The 11,890-nt window shown below is 38.0% G+C and overlaps 1 protein-coding gene across 1 annotated transcript in view; it reads right to left on the reverse strand.

Annotated features, from left to right (window-relative positions):
• Positions 1-6,803: 6,803 nt before the first annotated feature.
• LOC120791749 (cGMP-inhibited 3',5'-cyclic phosphodiesterase A-like) overlaps positions 6,804-11,890 on the reverse strand; it is a 52,801-nt gene continuing 47,714 nt past the window's right edge. The window contains exons 15-16 of the mRNA XM_040130399.1: positions 9,052-9,325; positions 6,804-7,718 (exon numbers count right to left, since the gene is read on the reverse strand). Of these exons, the coding sequence (XP_039986333.1) occupies positions 7,402-7,718; positions 9,052-9,325 (591 nt within the window). The 3' untranslated portion in view covers positions 6,804-7,401. The remainder of the gene's footprint in view (positions 7,719-9,051; positions 9,326-11,890) is intronic.

Here is an 11,890-nt window from a genome sequence, read left to right on the forward strand (position 1 = left end):
TGTAGGTGCCAGCTTTTGAATAAGAAGAATGCGTTGAATTGAAAAAAAACAAAAAAAAAAACAATATTACTGGTTCTGCCACATTAATTCTGATAGTTAAAAAAAAAGAGTATCTATCATGTGTGACAGTGTTGAGTGCAATGCTAAATTGGTGAAGTACTCTTTTAAGCTGATTTAGGCCAATATCAGTTTTAACTAGAAAATTTTTCTAATTGCAATATGCTTATGATTTGTGTGCTTATTGAGTTATGGGATGGAAGGTAGAAAAAAATCCAGTAGCAAGTACAATAGCACATTTGGGTCCCAAACCACCAATAAATAAGTGTTAATAATGATGAATTAATAATTTCTAACTGTAATGGCCAAGCCATGTTGCAGACCTACTATATATAAGCCCTCCACCAATCAGATGTTACTTGAAATCAGATGTATAATGCATAACCCTGCGTGGCTCCCTGTCTGCCTCTCCTCCAAACTCAACCTGTAAAAACACATTTGTTCTCATAGTCACAAAGCTCAGTGGTGGCAGCAGTAGGTTCCCAGAGCTGGTGCTTTCTCTGGGAAGTTGACATGTTCTTTATGTGTTGTGGCTTTCCTCTGACATTCCAGTGCAATGCTACTCCGCTAGACTGGAGATGATAAATTCCCCATGTGTATTAATATTTGTCAGTCTGCTCCTACTGAGAATGTGAGTAGATAGCTAAAGATAATAAATGGTCTGTTGTTTGTGACACTCACTGCTCTCCTACCAGTGTATAGAACAGTGTTACTGTGTTGCACTTAGCTAGGCAAAAAGCTGACATACAACATGTTAGTTCGGATTGACTACAGTGTGTCAAGTTGACTAATTATGGACCCAAAGGACTGGAAAAGATACTTTAATGAAGCAAGTACTGTATACATGTAAAGAGTACATGTTACTCATTACCAGCTAAAAATATATGATCAGTGTTGTTGGACATTGGAACTCATATGAAGTCAAACTGGTATTTTACAGTGTTTATATAATTACAATTTGAACTCAGTAATTTTAAAATTTGTTATGAATACATAGTTAAGTCTAACTGGAAATCCTCTCATGAGTTGTTGTAGTAATGGCTTAAGAACAAGACAGACACGTGTGCAGCATTTATAAATCTCATTATTCAACAATATTCACATTACAACATCAACACTGCTCTGCTAGTGACAGGTTCTAATAATCCCAATATATTGTATAGTTACTTTGTAATACATTGTCGAGAGGCACTTCCAGTAAGTCTGGCAATAGAGGAGCTACAGTATTGTGTCTAAATTACAAAACAGTAAAAATAAATATTTTTCTAAAAGTTTTTCGTTATAATATACTTTTGAATCTGTACAGTTTATATTTTTTTATACAAAGTCAAACAATATCTAGAAATAAAATGTCATTTTCCACTTAAACAAATACTGGTGAAACACATAATTTCCCCATCCTGTAGGTATTGCTACATGTGTTAAGTGCAAGATACTGGAGAGAAGAAAAGAATTGAGTCTGTGAAGCTCCTTCTATAGTAGATAAAAACATACCAGCCTTGTTTGTCTTGCTTTAGAGGTGGTGGGAAAAAAAGTTTGTTTTGGTTTCCTTTGTGACAAAAAAGGAAGGCTGATGAGTATAGATTTCAAACAATGTATACATACATACTTATATGTGAAAATGTTATGGCACAGGAGCAGAGCTCCCTTTTTAAATTGGCTGAAACAACAAACGATACAAAAAATGAATATTTTTGGTTCAAACCATCAAAAAGAACCAACTACAAGGGCTTCAGTCTGAGAACAGAACAGTTGGTCAGTTCCACTGTAGTGCTACTGCTGCCTATTGATACAGCAGCAAAATAACAAGAGAGTGAAGACATGTGGACAACACCATGAGCTCCGGTCTGTTAGATGAACACTAAGACGGTTCTTCTATTACTTTAATCTGTCCTGACTTCGCATGAGAACAAAGTGTATTCATATCCAGACATCCTCACCATGTACTGAATAACAATGACAAAAAAGAAGATGCAAGAAATATGCTACTTTTTAGGGCTCATTTTGTGCAAATCACAAAAAACCACAAAGTTCAAAAAGTGTCTTTGGTTTGCACAAGTCAATCCAGTGTGCAGCATTCCCCTTCCTCTCATTCTTTAGAAGAAACTGATACAGGCTTTGATAAATTGAAAGTTGTAGTTGTAGACCCTGGACTCTTGTTGTTTTCTGGCCAAAATTTTATATCAAACTTTTGTAAAACAAGAGAAAGCAGAGTTATGAATGCCCTGCGATTGCTTGGTACAAACAATTGGCCAGTGTACCTATGATGACCAAGACCAAAAAGACAAGAGATGACATGATCTTTTATACCATGGTGGTCAAGAATCTTGATCTTATCTACAGTATTTAGAATTAAAAATTAAAAAAAAAATTTAATCACAAAAAAATTGCATCCAACTTCTTGAGTAGGAGCTTATGGAACCATTCCAGTGGTTTTATGTGTGTTGGCCCATTTACAACAAATCAATTACTGTATACTTTAGTAGCTAACCATCACAAGAATGCAGGCCATTCCAGGCATACATTGGTTTCCATCTCTTTAAGTAAGACTTTTTTTAAAATGATGTAATGCATCCCGGTGAACATCAGGTCTGCATTAATATATGCAATGATATTGTCGTGAAGTTATAAAATAATGCAGTATTGTGGAATTCTCAAATCACTCTACATTTAAAATTCATTATGGATACAACAATGATAAAACACTATCAAAAATAATGCAGACCTGCTGCTCAGCTTGATAACATTTTTAAACTCATGCAAGTTTCAAGAGTGTGGTAACAGATTTCCATACTGTACAGAAATTATAAGAAACCAATGGCTGCCTCGAAATATGGGAAAAAAAATACGCTTAAAACATCTAAAAATATAAAGCCTGCATTTGAAATTTGTCAGCAACTACATTAAGTATTCATGATATGTAGTTAAGAAGCTAGAGCTTGCAAAAAACACTGCTATGGTATGATTGGTATAATTTCATAGCAAAAAGACCTGAAACCTGTTCAAGGATTGAAGGAAACAATTGACCACTCCCATATTACGTACTCAAAACTCCCTCAATGGCTACACACACACACAAGCTCGAATGTTTTGAATTGTTTACAACAAAAATAGCAACCCCCAAATTCTATCACAGCTTTGATTAAGTCTCTTTGATTGCTGCACTGTAGAGTACAAAGTTAGTGAGGCAGGGCTACAAGAGATCAGAGGTGGGAAGCGTGTATCCCTAGTGAGCTTTGATTTCTCTGATAACAAAGAATTCAAGCAAAAAACTGGGGGGAGTCCACGGAAGCCTACCAGTTTCCTAACATAGAGGTGGAGCATGGGATAGTATGTGTGTGAGATATTGGGGGAAAAAATCCATTGCAATAGTATGAACATTAGATTGACTGTTTAATTGACTGAAGTGAGGCGTAGATATACTGTATTGGGGGTGGGGTATTTACAGTGCATGGAGCTCAAGGTCATTTACGTCTGCTCAAATGCCTTTTGGAGGCAGGAGGCTTGCAGAGCTTTTTACAGTCTTGGTTATTTTGTGAATAACTGAAGTTTGAAAGTTATGTTGCTGTACAGTGCCTCAAAAATGCTCAACTAAAACACCCCAGTCGACGCCTTACATGACCCACCGCTGTGTAGCTGTTGTGTATCAGCTGATGTTTACAGATCATTTTTACTGCTATATGTACACTCATCATGACAAGCCAATGCAAGGAGAGGCTACTGGAAGACATTTGGTTCAGGAGGGGACTTGTAAATCCAAGTGCATCTTGCTGCATACACTACAAACACAATGCCGCCATTTGTGTTGGCAGGTAAGACACACATTGTTTCAGGGGTCAGATATCACTTTGTGTTTTCCTTTTCTCTGTTTCCAAGCAACATTAACTCTTTTCCTTATGGACTATTTTTGTCAGGGGTCTCCTGTCTGATATTTTAATTGTGTATTATGCTGGATTATAGTTTGTAAAAAAATAAAAATAAAAATAAAAAATTCTTTCATTGTCTGCAATAGCTCCCGTAAATAAAAAATAAATAAATAAATAAACAGACTTTCAACAAATACTAAGAGCTCTCGACTGGAACTGAAACACGAATAATAAGCTCAGGCTTTGGTTAGCACATAGCAGTGAAAACAAGCTCAACCACTGCACCCTTTTGTAAGTACAGGGAATAAGCAGTCAAGGGCATTATGTTGCACAGTTTAGCCCTCCTTTGCACAATGGGCATTTTGATAACAGTGCAATTGATACAGCTGAGGATTTAGACAGTATTAACGGAGCAAATCGCTCATTGAGCCATGAAAAACTGCAAACAAGCCTGTTTAATAGATTCCTTAGTCTGTTTCCACCCAACGCACATAAATAATGTTTCACGGACTGGTTGCATAAAGTGTTTTTTATCCCTGTTGGATGTTTGTATTTTTCTTACGCTCTTTTTGGTTGCTGTTTACTTGTCACTGATGTTGCTGTTTCAACTTTGAAACCATTTCCCTCCCTGGTCTACTGATCAAAGTGATCAACCTTCACCCAGGAGCGCACCTGCCAACTCATATGGCTTCAAATGATCTGTTAGCTATTTTGTTTTGGAATGTGTATGGCGACTTCACGCATCTCAATACTACTGGGCATCTTCTGTCAGCTTATGTGCACATCAGCTAGTCTTGGAGGGATTTTGCAACTCCAGTGTTGCAAATTCCCTAAATCACAGATCAATGCCGATTAAATGCCTCTGACAACTAGCGCCACTGCAGATACTAATCACACCCTTCTCTGCTTTACATATCCAAGTCCACCTCACCTCTTGAGTCAGACTTAAGTCTCAGGCAGCTTCTCTAAAAAGTGCTGTCAAAATCCAAGAAACTCATTCAATTGTGTTAACATGCCGCCTTATTCACTTTGCAGTTTTGACTCAAAGTACCCGGTACAGATCGATAAGCGAAGACACAAAGAATCCTTCAATCTCTGGATCTGAATCCACAAAGTGCCCCTGTTGCTTTTCTGATGTCAGATCAAATACAATGCACTGCCTATCTCTGTACTACATTTTGCAGACTTGGAAATGTAAATCATCACATGATTTTGAATCACACAAAACTGGCTCATCTTCAAAGAGTTACATCTAGAGGACTCTGCTGAAATGAGTCTGACCCTTCATAAAAAAGTCAGGTTCAAAGGCTTCTTCTCCTCCTTCCCCTTTCATTACTATTTCATTACCAATTACCAATTACTAAGGCTGTTCTTCTTGTTCACACTTTTCCTCCTTCTTGAGGAATACAAATGGAGAAAAAACATCCAGAGGTGTGGTGATTCTGCTGGCCTAAACAAACTATGCAGAATGCAGACCTCATCTTCAGTGTCTAAAATTCTAACATCTCTCATTCTGCCTTTTATTATTTGCTCTCATTGAGGTCTGAATACATACAGTATACAAAATATTTAGATTTCCTTAGTGTACGTAAAACCTGACAATGTCAATGATTACAGACAGCAGCATTTGAGACTTTGAGGCTTGCACTTCATTAATCCTAAATTTGATTTTACTTGATTCAATGAATTGACAACATATGTTAGTTATTATTATACACGTGTGCAGCTGTGGCTCTTTTTCTGTGTTTTTAGAGTAAACGGAATACATTATTCTTTTCACGGCTTTCCCTGTGCAACAAAATAATGAAAGATTGTATAATGTAGATCTGATTGAGACTTCTTTGTAAATTCTTTGCACGCAGCACCTCCATGATGGCAGTAGGCACCACAGGGGGTGGGTGTGTGTGTGTGTGTGTGTGTGTGTGTGTGTGTGTGTGTGTGTGTGTGTGTGTGTGTGTGTGTGTGTGTGTGTGTGTTTGTGTTTGTTGTTGTTGTTGTTTTTGTTTGTTTGTTTGTTTGTTTGTTTGTTTGTTTTTAAATGTGTTATTGATGTAAATCTTCTTGAGTGATTTGGAGCTGTGAGTCAGCTCTGGCTTGGGCCACTATGGCTTACTGGATTACTAACTTTCTGAAGCATTTGGCCTACATACCAGGTTATAAATTATAAAGAATTCTTGTCATTAGTGAGTACATTACTGGAATGATTAAGGAAACAAGCTGGGAAGTGACATAAAATATGGACACATGATATTTACTTAACAAAAACATTACCTTATTCAGTAGTTTTGTGTCTTGTTTGAATGTGATAAACAGTATGATCTGCTGTGTTGTAATTTAGGGACAATATGAAATAATATTGAGTAAGACAGTGTAATGTGATCAATAATCCTGTTTACCTTGCGGTTCCTCTGTCATGAACAAAGGGAACCATGTATCTAGGGACATCAGCAAGTCAATATCATTTCAGACTGCACAGAAAGAAAACCTTGAAGCAGTGGCAAGTAAAAGGACAAGAACACTGCAAGTCCTCTTTTTTTTTTTTTCTTTTTTTTTCCCTCTCTCTCTCTCTGTCTACGGGTCTCTGCCTTCCTGAGTCGTGTGCCCTGGAAACGTGTTAGTGTGCTGGACTGACTTTGAGTAACAAAGGACAGGGAGAAAAAATGCGACTAAGGACAAACATTTTTTGACATGAACAAAACATTGTTTTGTATGTTTTTCCTTGGGCGAGAATAAAGCTTTTATAACAGCAGTGTTCTTTGTTAAACTTCCTATCAGTTCTGTGTGTGGATTGTGTTTCTACTCTAGTATTTTTGTGTGTGTGTGTGTGTGTGTGTGTGTGTGTGTGTGTGTGTGTGTGTGTGTGTGTGTGTGTGTGTGTGGCTTGTGCAGGTGTAGTCTGTATACACAATGTACTACCACTGGCCTCAGTGGACACAGCTTTTTCCCTGGCTTTCATCCCATTGTCTTCAAGGAGAAGGGGCTTGTTGCACATCCTCAACCAGCCAGTGGCTCCACAGTTTGCTGGTAGCATGGGAGCAACAAGAAAGGTGGGCGGGGAGGGGGGCTCGTGACATTGTATTACTCACTGGTGGAGTGAATGAGTGAATCAGCATGGTTGGCTCATAGTGCAGGATGGGCAGCCTGGGTGAGGGCAGGACACCAGATCCAGACTACAACAAACAATACAACAAAAACAAATACAGTTCCAATCATTCTCCCTTTCTCTTTCAGCTTCTTTTTCTGCCTCTCCATCTCTGCTCATCTTACCTCTCTACCCCTGTCAGATGCACTGGGCATGCATCATCCCTGTTCTCAAACCCTGTTTTTGTTAGGCACATATTACCCAAAACATCTTCTACAGTGTTGTGTCAAAGTGATGTGCTGGCTACTATATCAAGAGTTTAGTTAGGAAAGAAACAAACATTTTTTTAGACAACGTTCAGATTCCTGGTTTAAGAGGAGCTCAAAGTTCATAATATCACTCTGGGTCTTCCTCTTTTTCCCCTGAAGTCTCTGATTGCAGGGGGATTTCCTCTTCCTCTAAAGCCGGCACCTCTTCCCTTTCATCAAGGCCGTCAGTCGACTCCTCCTCTTTGCTTGCTTGCTCTTCCTCTTCCTCATGAATGGCTGTGATTGGATCGGTGGGGCTGCCGATGCAGATCGGATCCTCTTTCTGGGCTTCCTCCTGGGCTTCTGTAGCAATCACTCTTTTCCACATTTCATGGTTTTCCAAAAGATGCTGTGTGATCTGGCAAAACACTTTCCTCCTGCTCACGTTTTTGGTTGCTCGTCGCTCTATCGGACATGAAACCAACAGTTAGACAAGCTCCAGAGAAACTACATGACCTTTTAATAAATAAATTGAAATTTTTGGAAATATTCTTCTTTGCTGTCTTAGATTAAAGGATTGATACCACTCTCATGTCTGTACATTAAATATGACAGCCAGAGCTGGATAGCTTAACTTAGCATAAAGACGGGAAATGGGAAAATAGCTTTAAAAAAAACGGCCAGCAGCACCTCTAAAGCTCACTAGTTAAATAAGTTATATCTTGTCTCCATAATACGTGAAAAAAAATTATATCTATAAACAAGTTGTGGCTTTACGGGAGGTTATGTGCTGGACTATTTCTTGGCTGGGCCAGTGACTGCAGGGGGCTACTGTGTCAGATGTTACTGTTTTTGCACGGATTAAAGAAATTAGATAAAGCTTTTCTTTAAAACCTCCGATCAAAGGCCGACTGGTATTGTCCCTCTGTTTCCTGGCTTTATGTTAAAAAGTTGATCGTCTCCTGGCTCCAGCTTCAGATATCACGGACAGATATGAGAGTGGCATGTCAGCTATGTTGTAGAAAAAACCAATGCAGTCTCTGCTGGCATCATTTCCAAATATATCACAGCTGTAGGAAATGTCTCGACTGATACAAATGCCTTCCAATAAATGTACATAAAACTAAATCTATTAAAGATTGAACAGAAGCCTGAAAGAATAATGTGCTATTTACACAGCAGCAGTTCTGAAATCTACAGCTCAACTTTAAATTATTTTCGAACTGCCCAAGTACCATAAGATGAGAAAATGAGCTATAATTATACACAATGTGCTGATTTATAAATAATGATAAAATGGATGTTGGTGCTCTTCTGAGCATGAATACTTTGAAACCACCTTTTCATATTAATTAAGAAAACAATACTCCTTTACGTCCCATTTAGAAATTAATTTTGGTGCACATGGTGAATAAAGCAGAGGTGAAACAGGGCATTACTTGGATATAGGCTTAAGAATTTGATCCTGTTCCTCTCCGAATCGACCAAGTCTTAAATCAACTGGCACCACTGAAACTCTCAGACTAATCCCAGTGATTGATTTCCTTTTGTGACTCTCAACCTAAAAAAAAAAAAAAAACCTTAACCAACTTGACCTTAATTTCACCCCAAGAGATGAACAAAAAAAACTCAGACAATTTCTTCAAGTCCAGGTGTCACCAAGCAACAGGACATTATTTAGCCTACATCACTCACTTAAAACTGTGAGATTAAATACTCACTGAGGCAGATATTATGACAGCCCACACGCAACTCGGCGAGATTATCTGCAACATGAATAATTAAGAGGTTGACATACGGGAGGTGTCAGAACTTGTTGATGCGCCCTCATCTGCCAAATCTTCCTCTTCCTCTTCCTCTTCTGTGTCTGGTTCTTCCTTTGCCTCTTCTGGCTCGATCCCGCCATCAGGTGGGTCAACCCAGCGTCCTGGCATAAGAGCAGCGGAGTCATAGGAGGAGCACAGTGGTCCTACTATGTGAGTGATGAACGACTCCTGTAGTTTAGCAAGCTGTGGAGCGGACCGGTCCATGAATGGGCTAATGGGAAGGCCCAGGCTTGCTTCTTCATCACCCTAGAAGGGTACATCATAAATAAGTCAGGTGGACATAAATGATAAAAGATAAATTTAGTGTAAGACGGAACATTTATGTTACACAGTGATGACAGAGAGAACATTTTTCTCTGCTGCCCCACATTTTTATAGCTTCAGGACAAAAACAAGTTATTGGCTTGAAATGAATCCTGCAGTTTCCTCAGTCAACTGAACATCAGTTCTTAAGAATTCATGGGATACCTGAATTCAAACTTTGCAAACTCTCTTAAAATTAGTAGGGAACAAATATTTTTAGGCTTTTGTTTCAGTCCACCTAAAGTCACTATAAAAAGCCAAAATCTCATTTGATAATACAGGAATACAAATATTTTGTTTAGTTATTTTTCATTATTTTTAATCAGTTTTTCTGGTGCCAGCCTTTCACTTTGAGCAATCAAGCAAGTGGTAGATGATGGAAAAGAGATTTACCCACTGCGCACCTGATGATTGCATTAAAAATAGCACAAACATAGGTCAGTCTTTTCTGTTTGCTTTGTTACTGGACTGAATATTCAAAGGGCTTTTTACAAATACAAACATGGCATAATTACAAAAAGCATAATACATATGCAGCTGAATTAAGTTAAATAATTACCGACAGTCTTTACAGTTAAAACCTTCAGACTTTACAACACTTCACCTTTTAAGCTTAGACACAAGACATCTTTAACTTCTTTTATATTTTTTTGTAAATTAATGTTTCTCTCTGTGTTTCATATTTTTGATTGTTTGTTTTTTGTGGGTATTACTCCCTGCATTTGTTGTTTCATTTGTAGATTTTTTCCATTTTTGTAACTCTATTAAGGAAAGTACCACATTATATAAATTAAATTCAATATTAATATATGACATAGTAAAATTTCTCAGGCCCGCACATGTAGGATAAACTCTATATCACTGATTGTTTAAACTCAGATATACTGTACTCCACTGGAGTACAGTATAAAGCCCAGAGAGTCCCAGATACACTGCCTCTAGGTACAGCCTCCTGAAAGTAGTTCAAGAAGACTACAAATAGAAAAACATCCATGGCTGATCTGTAGGTATAAATCATGTAAATAAGACTGCCTGCAGAGATTTGCCACAGTAATGGTGACTGGAATCATTTGTATCCACAAGATAACCATTGATAAATATTCTGACTAATTATTTTTTGCCGCCAAACGTGCATAGGCTTGGGTGTAACCACCTCAAAAGTCAGACCCCTCGCGATATATCCATATATAGAAGAATGTAGTCATATTGTAATGTAAGCCAAAGTGAAGCCATGCTGTTCCTTCCTCGTCCTTGGGATATTTGTCATTCATTCCTTTTACATTTTGTTATTTTGCATCAGTAAGTAAAGAGCTGAGATGAACACATGTCTTAGACAGCCAAGATGGTTGGAATCTTCTCTTTGCATTTGTTGTTCTGATTTCACTCCCGGTGGCACTGTGCATCTTCCCACAAACTGTGGACATATTTATAGTAACCTTCAAAATCTACCTTTTCTGTGCTGGTTCCAGCATTGTTCTTGGTAGAAAATAAGTAAATGAAAAATGGAATCGTATGAAATGTTTTTCTTAACAAAATATAAATTAATTAATTTATAATTGTCTATTGAATTTATACTTGTCCTCACAGAGGAACTTTTTTATTTTGGAATATTTTCAATTCTATTGACCACTTTTTGATAATACGGGCAGTTGGCTGTGGTTTTTGTTGCATAGTGTCTGTCATTTCATATACTGTGACAGCCATGTATTGTGCTTTTGTGTTTGTTTTCTAATGTCAGGGCTTTCAAAGCAATTCTGTAGGAGGTCAGAGGCGCATGGGTTTCAATTGCTATGGCAACCAGAAACCTGGATGGCGTCAGTCCACTGCATTAGTGTTTTGTTTTTTGTTTTTTTTTTAATAGGTTGTGTGTGTGTGTGTGTGTGTGTGTGTTTGCGTATATATGTTCAGTAAGAGCACGAGTGTGGTGAGAGAGCTGTTATATACACTATAATATAATAATATTGCTAATATTTTGAATATTAAAGTGGTGCATGGCAGAGCATAATGTAAATGCATTTGTTTGTGTGTGTGTGTGTGTGTGTGTGTGTGTACACGTCTGTACTGAATCTGTTGCCACTGAGAGCCCCAGTTCCTTACTTGTGATCTTCCTCTGTGTGGCTGTGAATGAGCACTGTCAAGGATGACACATTTAGGTCATCTGTCTCACCTCTGAAGAGGTAAACATACGCACACCCACTATCTCTCACCCGCTTTCTCTCACTTCGCCCGCCCCCTGATGCTCCCGCTCCGAGGACATACACAGTTCTCTCAAAGCTGTTATGAGAACTGAAGAGTAGGTTTGAGAGGAGTAGTAGAATGCTAAGCATCAGACTGGGATCAGAGGGAGGACACTTTTTTTTTTTTTTTTTTTTTTAACATTTTCTTCTTATTAGAGGTTTTCAGTGGATACACAGTGGTCTGCTATACTTGTTACACAAGTTACCTTCATTGAAAATTGACTGAATAAACAACATAAACAAAACAAATATCTGTTACAGCCTGTACATC

The sequence above is a fragment of the Xiphias gladius genome, chromosome 7 (genome assembly GCF_016859285.1).
Source record: "Xiphias gladius isolate SHS-SW01 ecotype Sanya breed wild chromosome 7, ASM1685928v1, whole genome shotgun sequence".
Classification (NCBI taxonomy): Eukaryota; Metazoa; Chordata; class Actinopteri; order Istiophoriformes; family Xiphiidae; genus Xiphias; species Xiphias gladius.